General features: G+C 40.3%; 1 protein-coding gene across 1 annotated transcript; it reads right to left on the bottom strand.

Annotated features, from left to right (window-relative positions):
* Positions 1-223: 223 nt before the first annotated feature.
* On the bottom strand, positions 224-19,334 carry fgf10a (fibroblast growth factor 10a). The gene is made up of 3 exons (XM_017491940.3): positions 18,256-19,334; positions 3,406-3,509; positions 224-1,220 (listed from the first exon to the last, which is right to left on the bottom strand). The coding sequence occupies exons 1-3, from the start codon at positions 18,569-18,571 to the stop codon at positions 1,026-1,028; spliced, it is 615 nt and encodes a 204-aa protein (XP_017347429.1). The 5' UTR covers positions 18,572-19,334; the 3' UTR covers positions 224-1,025.
* Positions 19,335-19,646: the final 312 nt, after the last annotated feature.

Raw genomic sequence — 19,646 nt, 5'->3', positions numbered from 1 at the left:
AAGAAGAAAGTGATTTAAGCTATGACGGTGTTTAGTGCAGACATCATTTTGTGTACGGTGCCCTCCGCTAATATCGGCACCCTTGGTAAATCTGAGCAAAGCAGGCTGTGAAAAATTGTCTTTATTGTTTTACCTGTTGATCTTTTGTTATAAAAATTCCCAAAAATACTCTGCTCTCATGCTGAGGAAATAATTCACCTCCAAACACAACAAACACAAATGCTGCAGTAAACAGAAATTCATTTATTTAGTTATTTATTTATTCATTTATTTATTTATTTGTTCATGTTTTACCAATAGAATAGCTTTTAAAAGAGGAGCATAAATGATAAAAAAAAAAAAAAAAAAAAAAATGTCCATTTCATATTTTTTTGTCTTTGTATCCCTTTAAATATTACATAAAATAAATAATTTATTCCAAAGCAGTCAGGTAAAGAATGGAGCTATCAAATACAGTGGCTTTGCATGTTAATAAGGATTTTTGTTAGAGTTGATTTATGCTATGCTTGGCTAAGTCCAGCGGTTCGAATGCCGTCCCTCCGTCTCTACCTCTGTTCCGTATGTGTTTGCATTCACGAACAGAGCACAACGAGTCCGTTAGGAAAGTCAGTATAGCATACTATACGAGTTAGTATAGCATAAATAACTGTGTCCGAAGGTCTCTCTCTTTCTCTCTCTCTCTCTCTCTCTCACACACACACACACACACACTCACACCTACACACACAAATACACAATACACGTGATACACTCTGTGAAACGTCTCTTTAGGCCGTTCAGGAAGGCGGGAAAGGGGTGTGGCCTTGCCCCGTTGTCCTTTTTTGTCCTTTCGGGTCCATCGTATCGTCAAAGGTTTTTGGTGTCTCATATTATCTCAGGTGCCAATAATTTATATATATAGCAAAGAGCAAAGAGTTCAGCTCAGTTACTGTACATAGTGCCGCCTTCCAAAGACATCTCTTGATACTGTAGAAAAAAGTTCCAAGTGTTTCCTCAGTGCAGTGAATGCTTCCTGTGTACAGGCCCTATGCGATGGGAATGGGCAGGAAGTGTGTGGCCGTGTTTTTTCTCCGCGTCTTCTTGGCCCTCATTGGCTTGCCGTTGGCGCTCAGACCCACGAACATGTGCTTCTTCTTGTTCTTCCACTCTGCCGAGGCGTACGTGTTGTACCGGTTCTCTTCGATCCGCTCTATCAGCTTGCAGTCAGTGCCAAACTCTTTCTGGAAAATGGAAAAGAAACAATATTTGAGGTCAAGAGGAACATGATGCAGCACATGAAGCATCCGGAAGGTTATCAAGATGTACTGACATAAATAAATTATACTACAGACAACATGCTGATCATAAGGGCACCGATCATTTCTATATTTTGCTCTTTTCTATGAATGCTACAACATAAAATGTACATACAAGTCAGCCGCTGTAAACATATATGAATCGAATACTTTTTTTTTTTTTTTTTAAACTTTCATTTCTATCCACTGTATATGTAGTGTGACAAACATTGCGAGGTTTTCCTGCACTGAGAGAAGAACAGAAAGCCTATTTACTTGTAAACTCACTTGTAATGGAAGTATAGGGGCAGATTCTGAATTCCATCAGTAAGGATTGATTCTATAAGACGTATTTTACCGAGAGATTTGTATCTGTAAAATTTGGAACTACTTTTTCTTTTTAGAGGTAAGAGTTTGTGATCGTGGTATGCGTGTGGCTCTGATGGCGTATGGATATGACAAAGCCTTCAGGAAAAGGTCAAGTAAACGGAATTGCCTTGTAATGTAATCTCTGTCTCATCCTAACACCTTGACTCTTCCGAGTAGTGAGTTTTGTGCGCTTTATTTATATACCAGAGTAATAGGTTTTGCAATTTTATTTTTTTTTTTACATTTGGTAATCAAATGCAGTGGATAAGGATTGGGTTTAAAAAAACACTGAAGTAATTCTTTTGGTATATTTACGTACAGGAAGATGAGACTTTTGAGAGATTTTTATTTATTTTTTTTAGCTGTCAGGGTTTGATATCGCTAGCGACGCGAGTTGACGTGCTAATTATGCGAAATGAATAGCCTTCGTCCAGAAGGGGAACTATAATGTGCATTATGTTACAAATTTGTGTTATTTCTTACTATAATGTATTGTGGAGTGTCAAGAATAAGGAACCATTTTCTTTTTTAAAGTAGTCAGATCAATAACATTTATTCATTAAAATGAAATAATGAACACATTTAAAACTTAAGTCTAAATGGCTGAACCTACAGTAAGTCTTATAAATACTTAAATATGCCAATATGAAAATAGTCTCAATAGCTGTTTAATATCCTCCAAGTATATAACACATCTGTTAAGGCACTATTGTGTATTTTGACCTTTTGCATCATCTCTGTCATGTTTTTTCTTTTCATTCTTCCTTATTTGGCTTCACTTCTGTAAGACGTAATCGGCTAGGTCCCCCCCCCCCCGTTTCGGGTAACATTTGCAATTCATAAGAGCCGCTGAATGGGTTCCGGCAGAGAACCCGGAGGGGCCGAGGGACAAAGGCCGAGCTGTGGATTGTGTTGCCGGACGGTGAATGGAGCGGCGCTATGAGCACGGTGCAGTGTTCTGAGGTTAGGGATGGCTGTGTAAGGAAGAGGGGCTTCTCGGCTTACTTTCCCAAAGATGACAGAACTCTTTTTTAGCTAGGGGATTATTTACAGGCATTGGAGTGGAACTGTCCTTTAGAAGGACCTGAGGCTTTTTAAGGGTCCCGAGACACAAGAAATAGAGCATGGGCTCAGGAGACATCAAAGAACCTGCCTCCTCGCTGATCTTTTACAGACCTGCTAAATAAGAACTGTCTAATGCTGATGTTAAACACGGTTGTGAAGTAAAACTGTATTCAGGCTCGCCTACTAGATTTGTTTTTTTTGTTTTGTTTTGTTTGGGAGCTCATTTTTTAGGGGACATATGTAAATAGGTATATATTTTACACTAGTCCTGATTTTGCTTCTGTCCACTAGTGCCTGATTTTAACCTAATCATGTGACACCAAAACAAAAGTTAGACGAATTTTAACCAGTGTGTTAGAAATTTGGTACAGTTATTCGTACTGTTGCTGTGTTGCTAAGGAACAGGGTTCGGTCCTTAATGTCAAATAGCTAATGCTGGTAAGATAATGTTAATAGTCAGCTGGTTGGTGCATGGTAGTACAGAATTGTGTTTTATACTAAGCATTTTATGCTAACTTGAAAATGAAAAGGAAATGAAAATAAAGGCTAGCGATGACTGTGATTGGTTGAACAGATTTCATTCAAGCTCTGCCCTTGTTGACCCAGGGATGCCTGTCACAGGGCAAAACCTGGATGTGCTGTCAATACACAATAAGATATGCGATATTCATAGCCATTAAGGGGAAAAAGAACTTACCGCTCCATACACCACCCCTTTCTTGTTGATCGCAAGGTAATAGTTGCTATTGAGGCCTTTAATTGCCACAATTCCAACATCCACAGACTTGATTTCGAGTATACCTGCAAAACAAAACAAACAAACAAAAAGGACCATACTTGTCAATGAGTGGGAAATAAACACCATTAAATGTGCATTTGGTAAACCCAGAGCTACAATAACACTAGAACATTTACTCAACGTTTACTCAATGACCCCACCTCCCATCCTAATCCATATACATGAAGCCCTGTCTCCCATAATTTATCCAGAATTCATCCATGTTATTTAGCTAGCTAGCTTGTGAAGAGGTAGACTACTCATCTATAGTAACAGTATTGCCTAATTTCAATGTTTATCCGGATAAAGTTATAGCAGATACACGTATCTAATGTAAGGTGCATTACAATTGTACCAAGCTAGCATTAGCATTAAGTGCATTACAGTTGTACCAAGCTAGTATTAGCATTAAGTTCACATTGCTTGATAAGTGACTCGAATAGTAATTATATGTATAAACGGTCACTTAGAGCATTGTGTATTTGAAATATATATATATATATATATTAAAAAATATATATCATTACTTAGTTCTCCCACTCTAAAAAATGCTGGGTTATTTTTTTCTAAGCAAACGCTAGGTTGAGCCTTTTGGGTCATTTAATTGGGTTATTTTTTCAGTCTTGGGTAGTTTTTTGGGTAGTTTTTATAACCCAACTGCTGGGTTATTGGCTGGGTCATTTTCACTGACAGTTGAATCAGTGCACCCCTCACGCCCCAGCCCAGCTCCTTGGGTCAAATCAACTCAGCATGGACTTTTTGAATTCGCCTCAGGTGAAGGTAGAGGTTTTCACACGTACAGACTATTAGATTTATTTGCAGAAATAAGATTAGTTTCAATACATTTATCCACAAAACCATTACTGTACATTAGGAAAAGCAAACATTTGTGATAATAGTCCAGTTTACATGACACTAAATGCACCGCTAACTTCATTAGCGTTGGCTAACTTGTCTGTAACGCCCACTGGATCGTAAGTTGAAATGTTTTAAACGTCTCCTTTGATCAAAATCTGACGTTTTCGTCTTAAATATGTGACTTGTTCGAGTCATTTTCTTCAGAGTCGATATATAAACACCACTTTAGCAGATCTAGCAATACCTTTTGTAATACCTTTCATGGATATCTCCATGTTGACATATTTGTTTATAATGTAGAATATTTCACATTTTCAAATAACCCTGAAAATATTAACCCATTTATGTAATAAAATTAACCCAGCGTTTTTGTAAAAACAAAACCATCCTTTGGGTTGAAAGACAACCTATTTGCTGGGTTAAAATTAACAACCCAACTTTATGGGCTACTTTGGCCCAGAATGTGTTCTCTCCTGTATTGACCCAGCTGTTGGTCTAAAAATAGCCCAATTTAGGTTGTTTTTAACACAGTGTATTTTTTTTAGAGTGTATATAAGATGGTAAAATATCAAGTGCACTCTTAGCAAAAAAGTACCCCTTTTTGATTTGTTCATTGAGAGAACTTTGTAGACCCCTAAAACAAAGTGTTTCCCTATCAGAAATAGCCTCGCCCCTCAGTGTTCTCCGTAAAAAGGTACGGTTAAAAAAAAAAAAAAAACCGGTATCTAAGGCCAGCATGCCTGAACGCAGAGAGCAGGAGGCAGAGCTTCCTTTCAGATTGACATGCAGTTGATTGGTTGGATGCTGATTGGTGGTCCTTTTTAGATTATTTTTCTTCCATTTTTGGTCTAAGCAAATATTTTGTTGACATCTTACTAGAATTAGTTTTAAAGAACTTTTGAACTGAAATATTAACAAAAAAAAAAGTATTCAAAATGAAAAAATGCTGAACACAACTTTAAGTGTCAAAGACAAACAATTCTTCACTTGAAAAAAAAAAAAAGTTGGCATGATTAAGTCAGTGTTTATGTGAGGCTTTTATTTTTTTAATCACATATTCTGAATGCGTGAGGAGGACGAATACATTATTGGTATTAATTTGTAGTATTTCTGTAATCGCTGCATTCCTATCCGTGTTAGGTTTCTGTGTGTGGGCCACATTTGCCCCCAAGCTGCAATTCAAAGCGACCATGCAACTGTTAGCTTTTTCCCAAGTGATTCGAATTTAAATATAAACATTTACAACAAGATTATAACGGATATGAAATATGTACTATTTACAACGTATGGAATATAAACATGGATATGTAAATATTCATTTCTGCCCATTCAAACTGTATGCACAGCTGCATACACACATACACACTTTCAGTCAGGTTCACCTCAATCTTTCCCCTTCAGTTTAGTATGAAATCAGGCATCGAGCCTCAATGAAATCGAACCCTAACCTTAACCGCGGGAACCAAAAGGAAACTTCTTTGCTCTTTCAGTTTTGTTTTGTTTTTTAAATAAAAGCTTTGTTTTTTGTTTTTTTAAGTAGTCAAAAATGTCAGATATTCCTGTCCTTGTGGGTAGGACCATAATCAAGGCTTGAACAAAGGTTGCTAGAAACCTAAAACTGTTACCTGGGAAGACCAATTGTCACCCAAAATCCTGTGTAAATATCCGCCTCAGACCACATCCAGTTCTTCGGTGATGTGGTTTAGGACACAATAGGACTGACTACCTGTCATCTAAAAACATGGACTAAACTGCTCAGAATGCCAGAAGGTCATGGACAAATGTAATCACTTTCTTTTCTTTTTCCCAGAATTGTTTTGGAAAGCCAGGAGTGATGAGGATGATTAATACAGTTCCACTTTGAACTTGAATGTGTAAAAAAAAAAAAAAAAAAAAAAAAAAAAAAAAAAAAAAAAAAAAAAAAATTTAATCATCACTGTGGTTTTACAAATCATTTATATCACTGTACTGTTGAATCCTCAAATCTCATTGGTCAGAAGCTGGTGATTCATTTTCTATAACAACAGCTCTGAAAGTAGTGCAGCTACAAATCAGTTTGATCATTCATGTGTTTCTATGGTAACGGTTCAGTCACAGGGACTTGCCGTATTAACTCCAAGAAAGAGAACAAAATAGAGGCTGGTGAGTAACGACTGATTACAGCTGCTATAATGTAAATCAGTGCTCACCAAACCTGTTCCTGGAGATCTACTTTAGCTCCAACCATGATGGCGCCCACCTGACCATCTAATCATTGAAGTTCTTGATCAACTAAAACAGGGGAGATTTTGGACGGAGATGAAATCTGCAGGAAGGTAGATCTCAAGGAAGAAGCTGGGTGAGTGCTGATGTTAAAGAACTCATGTTACATTAAATGTAACTATAAATGGATAAAAATATGATGTTTATTCATTCATTCATCTTCAGTAACTGTTTTATCCTGGTCAGACTTGCAGAGGGTCCAGAGAGTATCCCAGGAACACTGGGCACAAAGTGGGAGTCACACACACACACACACACACACACACACACACACATATAGTGACATGCAAAATATGATGTTTACCTCTATAATAAAAAAAAAAAAAAAGAAGAGACAGACTTCTATTTTCAGTGCAAAACCAATGAAGCTAACTTCAAGCACCGAACGTGTCTCGGCTGCATTTGATTGACCACTCCTGACTGTTCCTATAAGCCACACCTGCATTAGCGAGGACACAACAGAAGGATTAGATGGGATCTTAGAGTCATCCTTCCGTACAGACTCGGGTTTCAGCCATCTGAAGGGAGATGTAAGAGAATCTAGTGACGCTTCTCTCTATTCTCCCTTGCCTCAGGTTTGCCAGCGAGCGAGAGAGAGCGACAGACTGAAAGAGGAAGAACAGAGCCTGGATGACAGAGCTACTGGGATTAGAGCAGAATAATCCTCTGATCAAAGAGCGACAGCGTGGACTCTGAATGCGACGAGTGTGTGTGAAGCTGAACAGTGCAACATCGTGATCGTGTACGTATCAGAATGAGCACAAAGATACAATCTGGTGTCTAAACACACACACGCATAGAGGTTCTACGAGCGAACTCGTATTCTACTCCTCCACTCGAGGATGTGAGAGATGTCAAAATAAGAGTTACTAGGGATGTTTGAGGACAGTCGCACCTGTACGATACGTTCCCTCATTGACCTCTTTGATGTGATCAAAAAGGGCCAATTTCTTTTACAGCCTATTCGCTAATCACCACAACCGTTTCATCTGCCTGCACCCATAAGTTGAAAAGAAGCCCAACAACAAAAGATGCAAGAATGTAAAGGAAAAAAAGTATCTGCACCTCTACACTTTAAGGAAAAAAATAAATAAATCAAATGAACACTGTTTGTCGACAGAAACGTAGTCGACGTGTTTGGTAGAATGGACGTCTGCGTCACCCAAAAACTTTTCGTGTAAATCGTCACTTCAGACTATGTGCTGTTCATCAGTTATATCACACAGACAAGCTGATGTGGTTTAGGACACAATGGGACTTCCTGTAATCTATAAACTAAATTGCACAGTGTAACAGTTGAATGTTGTGGGGGCGGCCATCTTGGAAATTGAAATCATGGTTGTTGTTTTTTTGTATGACTCTGCCTCTTAGCCAATTATATTTAGTTTAAAAATTAAACTATGGAGTTTCACGAGAACGAGGGTGATGGAGAAGATATATGAAGATTTGGGTGTGTGTTTATGGAAAAGATAAAGATGTCTCGCTCTCTGTATCTGTCGGTCTGTCTGTCCGTCTCTCTCTCTGTCTGTGTATATGTCTCTGTCTGTCTCTCTGTGTTTGTATCTCTGTCTGTCTCTGTCTGCCTGTCTGTCAGTCAGTCTCTCTCTCTCTCTCTCTCTCTCACTCTCTGTGATGCCAATTACTTACTGTAAAGCATAGTAAAAATGCAAGCTGGAACTAGGCTACATTTATCTAATCAACATATTTTGGACATTAGCTAAAAAAAAAACACCTGTGCATGTAACAAGTTTTTATGTGGCAGATTCGTTTAAAAAAAAAAAAGAAGAAGAAGAAGAAGAAAAAAAAGGGTAGGACCCCCTACAATGCAACAGACGCCAGGATGTGTTAATGCACATGAAACTATGCAAACTGTTCTCTTGGCAAAGTGAGAGATTTATAATATGTATATCTGGCGCTAGTCCTGTATTCTAACAAGCCTTGCAACGGTGGCGTCATTCATGGCATCTGCTGAAAAAAAAAGTGTGAGAAGTTTCTTATGGTGCAAATTAATTCCTCTGCTATCCTGGGTTTAAACCCCTCGTAGAGCTCAGATTACAATGACTTAAAAGCATCTCGGCATTTAACAAGCTCGCTGTGTAAAGTATATATATATATATATATATATATATATATATATATATATATATATATATATATATATATATATATATATATAATGTATATGTGTGTGTGTGTGTGTGTGTGTGTGTGTGTGTGCGTGTGTGTGTGTGTGTATATACAGGCCAGAGTTCTGTGAGGTTTTGTTCATGATTAAAAATGGCAGGAATCCCACTGTGTCCTAAACCACATCAGGACATCTGTGTGACATCACTGAAGAAATGAATGTGGTTTAAGGTGGAGATTTTATATATATATATATATATATATATATATATATATATATATATATATATGTGTGTGTGTGTGTGTACGTGTATATATGTATATATGTATATGTGTGTGTATATGTGTGTGTGTGTGTGTGTGTGTGTGTGTGTGTACGTGTATATATGTATATGTGTGTGTATATGTGTATGTGTATATATGTATATGTGTGTATACGTGTATGTGTATATATGTATATGTGTGTATACGTGTATGTGTATATATGTATATGTGTGTGTGCGTATATGTGTATATATGTATATATGTATATGTACAGTATGTGTCTGTGTGTGTGTGTGTATGTGTGTGTATATGTACAGTATATGTGTGTGTGTGCACGCACATTGCTGGTTTCAGTCCAGTTCTGATCCAGTTCCTGATATGTTTTCTTGGCGTGCGCATTAGGTTTTAGGCAGACCTGGCTTCTGCCACATGCTCTGTAGGTGGCCACACTCGTGCTCGACGGCTGTCTGTGCTTGCTTGGCAGAGTGACAGAACACACGTTATCGCATCTTGGGATGATTACAAAAAAAAAATGCTTCGTGTTTTGTAGCAGAGCGCAGAGGCCCATAGGAGAGCAAAAGAGGCCCACAGTCTCGCAGGTGTTCTGATGTGTAAGTCACTGAGTTTGTGAAAATGAGAATCTTTTTAGTAAAAGCACAACAGTCCGGTGACATCAATGTGCAATGAGTTACTTCCACTTAGTTATTCAGTGGCAAGTCTTTCTTTCTTTCTTTCGGTCAGTTTTCTCTTTCTGTGTCTTTCTGGCTTGCGTTTTTCTTCTTCTTTTTTCATAATGCCCCTAACAAGCCAGGGCATATATCCATGTCAGAATGCTTAATTGTCCTGGGAAGCCAGAACTGCAGCTCCTGTGGCAGACATGTCTTATCAATTAGCCCCCTGGTTCCCAGACCATAAAGGAAACAGGGTCCCCATTAAAAGCAGTCGTTGCTGCTGACCCCGCGTTGGCTCCTGATGACACCGGCCTGCACCTTTGATCTGGCCACTGCAGACCCCCACAGTTCCTGGAGCTGAGTGCTGGACCGACCTGCTCCATTCTCTCGTCATGACCTCCCTCCCGTGGCCATATGGCCTCGCACACTGTTTAAACAGTGTAGCTCTCACAGCCAACGATTTTTTACCAATTTTCCAATTCGTTATCCATAACTGAGAATAATGGGGAAAAACATTTACCGAGGTAGCAGCCAAAAGACATTTCTTATGTGTGTTACAAATAAATCAAACTTTGGTGTTCGGTGCTTTGTCTACCGACCTCCTTTGGGGACTTAGTAGAGCACAGAGTGTGTTATTAATTCAGTGTGTGGACTATAATTCATACAAATCCTAAGTTTCCTCACCACGGTATAAACAAAATGACAAAATTTAACAAACGGAACTTGGAGCCTTCTAATATTACACTCTGCAGGTTTGTTTCCTTGAATATTTTCATGTAGAACTCTACAACACTGGGCGTCTCAATAATAATAAAAAGGTTCCTTTGGGAAGCTAGAACCAGTAATGGCCAAAGAACCCTTTTTTCTAAGGGTGAATGATATGATTTGGCAAAAGACATTTTTACAATACCAGAGAGGTATTTTTGAAAAAAATATATAAAATTGGTAGCTACAAAGATAAACGAAGGCCAAGAAAAACATGTAAAACTCTACACCATACAGACAGTGAACGGTCTCAGGATCAAACTCAAGACCCCGGATCTGTGAGGTGCAACCTTAAAGCAATTACTATGCAAAATATTTTTTAATATCCAGTCAGATACTTCATTCTGCACTACGGTTTGATGCCATATAACAATTTTCATGACGCTTTGCAAATGCATCTCTGAAATACATTCAGAAAGTCTGATTGGAAACATTTCTCGGTTTTAATTTTAGCATGTACTTTTACTGCAGTAAGTAAGGTATAGTCGACAATGGGGCGGTATAACAACACTTGGTTCGTACGTCTTACATTCCACAAGACAAGTTAGTTCCCGATGTCATGTACGTACTAGCCGCTATAAAGCGTTGTCGCCTCACCAGCCTCTCTTTTCTCTCTCGCTCTTGAAGTTAATAAGACAAAAAAGAAAATGTTTTGTGAGAACATGTGACGTGTAAACTCTTCTGTCCTGAAGAGTTTACCGTGCCAAAAAAATGGGAACACTTTACCTCTGACTGTTACAAAGTGCTGACATTGGACAATCACTCCATAAATGTTAAATAAACATCTGACAGAAAACTTCACCGTATCAACAAAACAACATATGATTTACAGTTACACTACGCTCGGTTGTACTCTTCTAAAACACTTCTAAAAATTGCAACTCTCTTAAAGGGTCCAGCAGGAAGATTTGTCAACCTGTTAAATTCGAACAACTCCATGATTCATTCACTTTGCTCCAAATTCACTATATGGATTTCTCTCCCATCAAGCAATTTATCATCTGTCGAGTGGAAATCTGCTGAAAGGCAATAACAATCGCCTTTTCGTTATCACATCGTTCTCCGCATAGCCGTCTATGCCAAGAGCTTGCGATCTCGAAGAAACACACTTGAGGATTTCACAATGTACTGGAGAACTCCATCATTTACAGCAACGCCGTAAACACTAGTTGTGTCGTGTTTCCATGTCGGAGTGTCTTTTTTTTTTCACGTCAAATAATATGTTTTCAATGTTTTAGCATATTATTGTTTTGGGGCAGAAAATTGGACTCTTGCACAGTTTAGGTGTTCGTTAACCGGACCAATTAACGTTACGTGATGACTCACATTAAGGCAGTGAAAACATAATGTTTATGAAGTGCATGCCATCCTTTCTCTATAAACCTGTTTGCCTGTCTCCGTTTGAGAGCAGCCATATGGAGATAGATAAACAAACCAATAACGATGTTTGAGGTTCCTTCAGAAAAAAAAAAAAGCCCAAAGCTAGGTCTGCACGCATAGATCTGCTGTCTTGTTCCCTCTGGCAGCTTGTTATATGCATACAGTATACTGAATTTCTGTGTGCTACATTTACTAAGGTTCCTGTTGACAGGATAATTGCCTTATTAATATTAAACAATATTAAAGCTTATACCGTTGCGCTGTTGATTTCTCAATTCTGTTTGAATATCACTGAGTGATGCGGTGGTGTGTTGAAGTGGAGTTACTGTTACGACCCTTAGTGGTTAAGATGTTTGACTACTGACTGGAAGGTCGTGAGTTAAAATCCCAGCACCGCCCGGTTGTCACTATTGGGCCCTTGAGCAAGGCCCTTAACCCTCAACTACTCAGTTGTATAAATGAGATAAATGTAATTTGCTCTGGATAAGGGTGTCTGCTAAATGCCATAAATAGACTACAACGATTAATTATTTAAAAAAAAAAATGTATTGTGTAATGTACATGACATGCTTTTAATCCATTTATAGTTCCATTTAATGCTGTGAAACAAGTTACTTCCTGTTATCACTTACATTACAGCATCTACAAAGAGTTATTCCCTCACCAGCCTCTCTTTTCCCTCTCTGGTGAAATTACTTAGACACAAAAAAAAAAAAAAACGCAGCGTGTCATGTTACCGTGAAACCAAAGACTGTAAGTTCCTCTCTCATGAAGACTTTCCAGTGTCAAAAAATTTCAAGTCACAGCTTTACGTCTGACTGTTACAAAGCGCTGGCATTGGAGCGCTGGCATGTTTTGAAATCTGCTTATATGGAGCGTTCACCATGCAAGTCCCTGGGAATGAGCTGCTACTATAGAAACGATAATGTATTAGAATGAGTGCATTGATATAAACCTGCGATTTTACAGTTACAATCATTTCAGAGCTGCTGTTACTGAAAACGAATCAACACCTTCAATAGCGATCCGAATCCAGACTACTATGGTGCTGAGGTATAATCATATTTTAATCATTTCCCCATTTAGTTACTTGTAATTGCGACCAGTGGTTAGACTGTCTGCTCTGGGTTACATTACACACCTTTTATAATGTGGATACATGTGCACACGCACACACACACACACACACACACACACCTGTGCTTCAGTGATGGCAAATGGACTCCAGTCACAAAAGACTCTTAAATGTCAGAACAGGCACCGGTGCAGACGGAGACCAGTGCGATCCCAGTGTGGGAACATGTTGCATTAGTAGCCTCACGTTTGAAATCTTTGGGGGTGAGTGTGAGCAGGATATAGGATTCATGACAGATAAAACCCAGGACTTCTGCTCCAGCCACCAGTTGCCTTAGGATAAGCTCCCTCCCGATGCTCGGACACCATGCCTTTTGTTCACACAATGTATAATTAGCCAGCATTCCTGCTTGCTTCTTTAAAAACCAGGCCGGCCATCCCCAGGCACATCGCCGGTCTTACTTCGCTACCTTTGATGCTTCCATTAGAACCCCCTCCCTCCTTCCACCACCACCACCACCACCACCACCATCTGTCCAACCGCACTCTGCACAGGAATTCACCCTGGTGATGATGTAAAGACGTGCCTGGGAAAAGGTTCACTCCATTCACAGCTAGAATGGCGTGTGGTGCACCTCGGAAAACAAAAACATGCTCCCTGAGCCATGATAGCCATCCATATTTTCCTCAGAAAACCATGCAAATCTGTATAAATTGGATTGGATTTGGAGGGAAAATGCACAGAAACATTAGTCATGAATAGAAGGCTTGAATAATAATAATAAGAAGAAAGAACGAGTCAAACTTAAGTACTTACCACCTCTAGGTATCACTTTACTGCAATAATATTTTGCTTGCTTGTTATATACATCTTGTTAAGCATGACAATCTAGCACTTTAGCTGTTTTACTGTTTTGGTTTTTTTTTTTGTTTTGTTTTTAAATTATTTGCCCCATCACTTGATTCTTAATACATAGCTACAAAGAAATTCACTTTCTTTTACCACTAATTAAATTTAAAACTTTCCATTATGGAACCAGTAGTTATTAAGACTCTTCATTCTGACCAAAGAACATGATGCTGCTAATTGGATTGAAGTCAATTCAGTTCACTGAATGACAGTAGAATGAGATGTTCAGTTATCCTGACAGTATGAAACCATCTGTGGTTCTATGATTGCCACTGATAAATAATTGCAAAAGAAAGAAAGAAATGCGGTGGGTGTAAAATATGACTCCTCAATGTCTCGGACAACGTCTAAATCAACGTAAACCACACAATGAAACACATTCCGCTTTTCCATCTTCTGCTTCAACGGATATGTGACCACAAAAAGCGGTGCATTATAATCGGAGTCGGAATAAATAGTTCGGAAAACTTTATACGGCAATTCCACGTCTGTCCACAGGCTAATGGTCAGTTGTGTAAAGTAAACAGCACTGAGAGGGAGACAGAGCTGTTACTCCCCAGCACAAGCCATGCTACAAACAGCCATTTGCTTTAAGTTATGGGGTCAAAGGTTAGGCATACATCTGGTCTCCCATACCTCTGCTGTGAACTTTCAATAGGGCAAAAACAAGACATTAAACTCAGAGGGGATGGAAGGAGGCGGCACTGATTGAGTTGTGAGAGCATGTTTATGTGTTATGGCTTCAAATATCTTGAGAAGCTACGAACTGACATGTCGTTTTTAGACGTTGATGCACATTTAGCCTCCTCACTCATATAATGCAGTAAACAATTTGTTTCTATGTAGTTGCTGAATAATAAGTCGTAGGGTCTGGAAATGTAAAGGAGTGAAAGAGTTTTGGGTAAAGGATCTGAAACATCACTGCTAATCTGCACATCTTGAAGGAGGTCCACCATAATGCTGTGGCTATGAGTAAACTTGTCAAACTTTCAGTATGGTGCATTTTGGGGGTCAGGGGTCTTGTTTGTGTTCTTAAACTGTCTAGTAAAAGTGAGCTCTGTTGTTTATGACACTCCACATGGACGTTCGGGTCAAGCAGAATTTAAAGGCGCACCGACGTTTACTTCGTTTTTGCGCACATCCGTCCGCAACCCGGATCAACAAGTCACTTTTATTATGCAGATCTCACTGAAAGCTATGTACGTGCAGCATGACGTCATGAGGAAGGGCGCACGTTAAGAGCATGTGTTGTGTCCTCTACGTACGCCATTGGTTTGACCTGTAGATACACTAGTTGCCGTTTGACAATCTCATATTGTCAAAGAGCTGCACCTGAAACGTATAGAAAGTTTATATCCTCCCTGCTGAGAAACCTTGTTAACTATAGATGATGCGTTTAATATCACAACAGCCTCCAATTCAAGCTCAGATCAACGCCGTCATGGCTTACAGCTCAATCTGCAAGCAAAAGGTAATATCTGTTGCACTTGACATATTTCCAAAACTAGCAATGCAGTGGCTTGGACCCTTCGCAGATGGAAGTCCATTATGCTAAAAGCCCCATCTGCGATGTTAGAAATGTGTGTCGAGAAAAAAACATGAGCTGACAGATGAGGTGTTATGTCTCTTAACTGTCCAAGACTGCCAATTAATTTTGGCTCGATGCGCCTTCTTGCAGCTGGCACCATCTTGATTCCTAATTGAGCCCTAATAGATTCAACCAGCTCTAAATGGACTAAGCAGAGGGGGGTGGAAAGGGGGAAATGACCACCACATTGACCTCTGTTTGATGTCCAGCCCACAAGTTGACATGATGATTGGATAGACCCCTGCACTCTGGACCCCACAACCAGTAGTTGAACCCTAAACTGCTAAATATGCTCAGTCAAATATGTCAAGGCCTAATGATGCTCATTAAGAGTTTCCTCCTGCCTGGATTTGGACTTAGAAAGCGACATTTTTTTGTCCCCAGAGCTGCGCGGTTTAAATCCTGGTTTGCTGCTAACGGAACAAAACAAACCGAGAGCCATCTCTAAGATGAAGAAGGAAAGAGAAAGTCAAGGCAGTAAAGTTTAGCTGATTTTGCTTTCTCAGGCCAAAAAAAAAAAAAAAAAAAACCATCACAGTGAGACTGTTGTTTTCCACCGGGCTCAATATGCCAAGGACATCTCGGACTTCCAGCACCAGCATCAGGGGCCATGTTAAAAAAAATGTCTTGTGGGAGATTGCAAGTTTCAAAACAACAATGTGACAAAGTGATACTGAGCAAATGGGATTCTGAAAGGGGAAATCAAACAATATGGCCGGGATTGGATTACTAGCTGCACATAGTTCTTTTGTGGAGAGCGGGACTTTAGAACTAAAGTCGGCTGAAGACTGGCTCAGCGCTCCAGTCCTGACAAAGAGTCTCTCTCAGTCTGGAAAAGATGGACGCTTTAAATGTTTCTCCAAATTGAAACGCAATCATGGCATGTATATATATATATATATATATATATATATATATATATATATATATATATATATATATATATATATATATATATATATATATATATACACACACACATCACTTATTCAATAGAAATATTAATTTATATAGATATAAATTTTATATTTATGTAACTACTTCTTGGCCTTGTCTCTAATTTTAAGTGACTTCTTGACAGTACTGCACAACTGGTAAAACAAGCACATTATGCTTTAAGCATGTCTCCTATTCAGCATCTTGCCCTGTGATTTAAACTTTTACTCCAACTATCACAGGAAAGAATCAAAATGAAAATTGATTCCAAGGGCATTTGATCCTGGCATCGACTTTAGAACTGATGTCCCTCTTCACGTTATGTAATTTCAGGGTCATGCCAAATCAAGCTAATGATGCTCAATTACTTAATTAGCCAACTGTTTTGAAACACTCAGCACGGTAACCTGGCCTGGGGTGATCACTAATGTAATGCCGTTCCACACAGACGTATGTGTTTGCACTCCGGTGTCTATGGGAATACGCCACGCTGACTTGCATATTAAGAAATAATATGCAGCGCATGCAGGGGAAAGTTTAAAAATGTCTGACTAGGGTGAAGAAAACATTTTTGCAAGGACACTGATTTTGCCATAACATTCCAGGAGAGTCGGTTTTACAGGCTTGTTACAGACAGCAACGATGGGTTCTGATTACAGAATAAACAAACCGCAAAAACCGCACACTTACGCTTTGCTGAGAACACTGCTACTACCTCATGGGCATCCACAGCGTCTTGAGCTAAACGTCTGAATCTGTTTTTGGAGAAACAATTCCTCGCCTCCCCGCGGGCCATCTCCATACCTCTGCTGTGACAGCAACCGAGACAAGATGCGAATCCACACTGAAACCCCTCGTGCATCTGGCTGGAACATTTACCAGCATGGTTTGTGCCTTGAGCTCACTGTGGGAGCTAATCACTACCGCATTATATTCACATGTGGTAAGCAGTTGGCACTGAGCATCTAACGAAAGGAAGACGTTCCCCGTCTATAGGTGATATGAGGCTGAATTGGGTCATTTCGTTCAGTTTATTTTCATTTAGCCATCAACAAGCACCTGAAGGAATAAACGCTTGATCGGGACTCGTTTCACCGCCTCATTCAGAGGCTCTTTAGCGCGACGCGTTTAAGAGGTGGCTCAGCTAATTGAACTACCCGCAGCCATGTCTCACAGGGTTCCAGCGCTCTCCGTCTGTAATAAAAACCCCACGCACATGGGCCCCATATGGCAAAGCCTTCTTTATTAGGACCAACATACACGCGGCGCAGCAACGGAAAAGTGTACACGGTGGGTTTGGGGTGTGCTCACCAGGTGTTTGGCCTTAATTCGGAAGCCTGGGCTTAAGCCCAACAGTAATCTTAACATGGAGACTAATGGAGTATTTTAACTCAAATATAGCAGGAAAGGGACAAAGCATCATTTCCATCCAGCAGGGGTTAAAACTAAAATAACATGACCTGATCGTTAGATTAGATCAGATTAGATTACTAAAACGCGAGCCGCTTTACTTCCAAGTGACTTTTGGAGCACTAGAAGTGTTAATGATAATACAAATATGCTGCGGGTTTTGTGACTAATTTAAATTGATGAGTTTTGCTGCAAAAAAAAAGGGGGGTGGGGGGTGTCCCTTGTTATCTCTAATTGGTTCCAGAAATTCTGCTATGAATAAATCTACGCTGAGGAAAACAAAAAAACCTGAGGGAAAAAGTTTCTGTTTTACACGCAAAGCAGAACCTCCAACCAACGTGGTAACTGCTGCCAATGCAAGCTCAGGTAAGGTTCTTATTATCTGTGGACAAATATCAAAGGCGGTAAGGAAATAAACTGCGCTATATCCTGGAAAACATTTCAGCTCTATAGGTCCCACATGTTAAGGGAAAAGAGGAAAAAGGAGAATGCATGAGAAAAAGGGAGGGAAAAAAAACTCTACTCACTGAACGGATCGTCCTTGGTCTTGGTGCCATTGACAGTGCCGTCCTTATCAATCCTGAGAAAAAACTTCTGATAGGAGAAGAGCTTCCTGCGGCGCACATCTCCTGTGAGGTGGCTGTAGCTGCGGACATGCCGGCCCACCACCATGGCGGTCGAGGACGAGTTGTTGGCCACCCTGGAGGTACGTGCGGCCCTGCGGGCATCGTGGCATGCCACGGGCAGAGCCGAGAACGCGAGCACGAGCAGCAGCAGCAGCGAGGACAGGTAGGACACACGAACCCAGGCTGCGGCACTCTTAGTCACTTCCCATGTGCACATTGTACTGGAGGGTGGAGGACTGGGAAGAGCCTCACAGAAAGGTACATGCTGGTGAGCTGCCTGGGAGAAGGGAAGAGGCCAGGGGGCAGAGCCCTGAGCGTCCGATGTAAATGTCAATTCCTACTCTGGACCTGGTTCCCTTCGTGTCCGAAAGGAAGGTGTCAACATCCATAACTCGGTTCACTCACCCTCTTGCCCTTGGAGACGGACCCACAGTGCTGTCAAAGAGCTCCAGTCAACCTCTGAAAAATCAGGGAGAAGAAAAATGTCCTTTGGAGAGGAAAAAAAAATGTCCAAATTTAATTTGATTCATGAATTGCAAATATGCTCTTGATAGAAGATGGGAGAATCCAAAACTCGTGTAATCCCTGGTCCCTCTGCAAGTGAGTCTGTGTGGGCAGTGAAAGAGACGAGAGCGTGCCTCTTCCACTCCTTTCCTCTTCTCTATGTGAAGAGTCCCTCCTGTGTGTCCTGCTCTTTACCGAAGTTTAAGTTGTGGGTCCTGAGGTGGAGCAGGATGGATCTCTCCCTCTGAAGTGACTGAGCTCTGCCACTCTTCTCACCTTATTTATTCAGAGCAGGGCCCCAGATGTAATCTTTTTAGCTAATAGGCAGTCCATGAAAAGCACTCGGCTTTGAAGATCTGTGTGGGTGTGTGTGTGGGTGTGTGTGTGTGTCAGAACTATTTTTTTTCCGCTCTTCTACTATCTGTCTCGCTTTCTTTCTTGCAGTTGCAGTCTTATGCTCTCTCTCTCTCTCTCTCTCTCTCTCTCTCTCTCCCTCTCTCTCTCTTACTCTCTCTCCCTTTTTCTCTTAGCCCCTCCCACACTGTTCCCTCCCTTTTAAGTTGTGAGCCCCAAGTTGCCCGGTGCAGAGCAGCCAGCTCTCTCTCTCTCTCTCTCTCTCTCTCTCTCTCTCTCTCTCTCTCTTTTCCTCCAGATCCCTCTGGCCATGTGAGCCTTATCAGAGACACCTGGAACTTTTCCCTTCATTTACTCACCACCCCTTCTTTCCCAGTCCTCACCAACAATCCTATTCCTCTCCTTTAAAAACGATGACACACCTTCACTCACTG

The sequence above is a fragment of the Ictalurus punctatus genome, chromosome 18 (genome assembly GCF_001660625.3).
Source record: "Ictalurus punctatus breed USDA103 chromosome 18, Coco_2.0, whole genome shotgun sequence".
Taxonomy (NCBI): domain Eukaryota; kingdom Metazoa; phylum Chordata; class Actinopteri; order Siluriformes; family Ictaluridae; genus Ictalurus; species Ictalurus punctatus.
Note: the sequence above shows the minus strand (reverse complement) of the source record. Positions and strands in the feature narration are given on the sequence as shown.

Coding starts and splice junctions, on each gene's coding strand:
- fgf10a (XM_017491940.3), bottom strand. CDS start 18,571: ATGTGCACATGGGAAGTGACTAAGAGTGCCGCAGCCTGGGTTCGTGTG. Junction 3,510..18,255: donor GACCAAGGACGATCCGTTCA/GTGAGTAGAGTT, acceptor TTTGTTTTGCAG/GTATACTCGAAATCAAGTCT. Junction 1,221..3,405: donor AAGGGGTGGTGTATGGAGCG/GTAAGTTCTTTT, acceptor TCCATTTTCCAG/AAAGAGTTTGGCACTGACTG.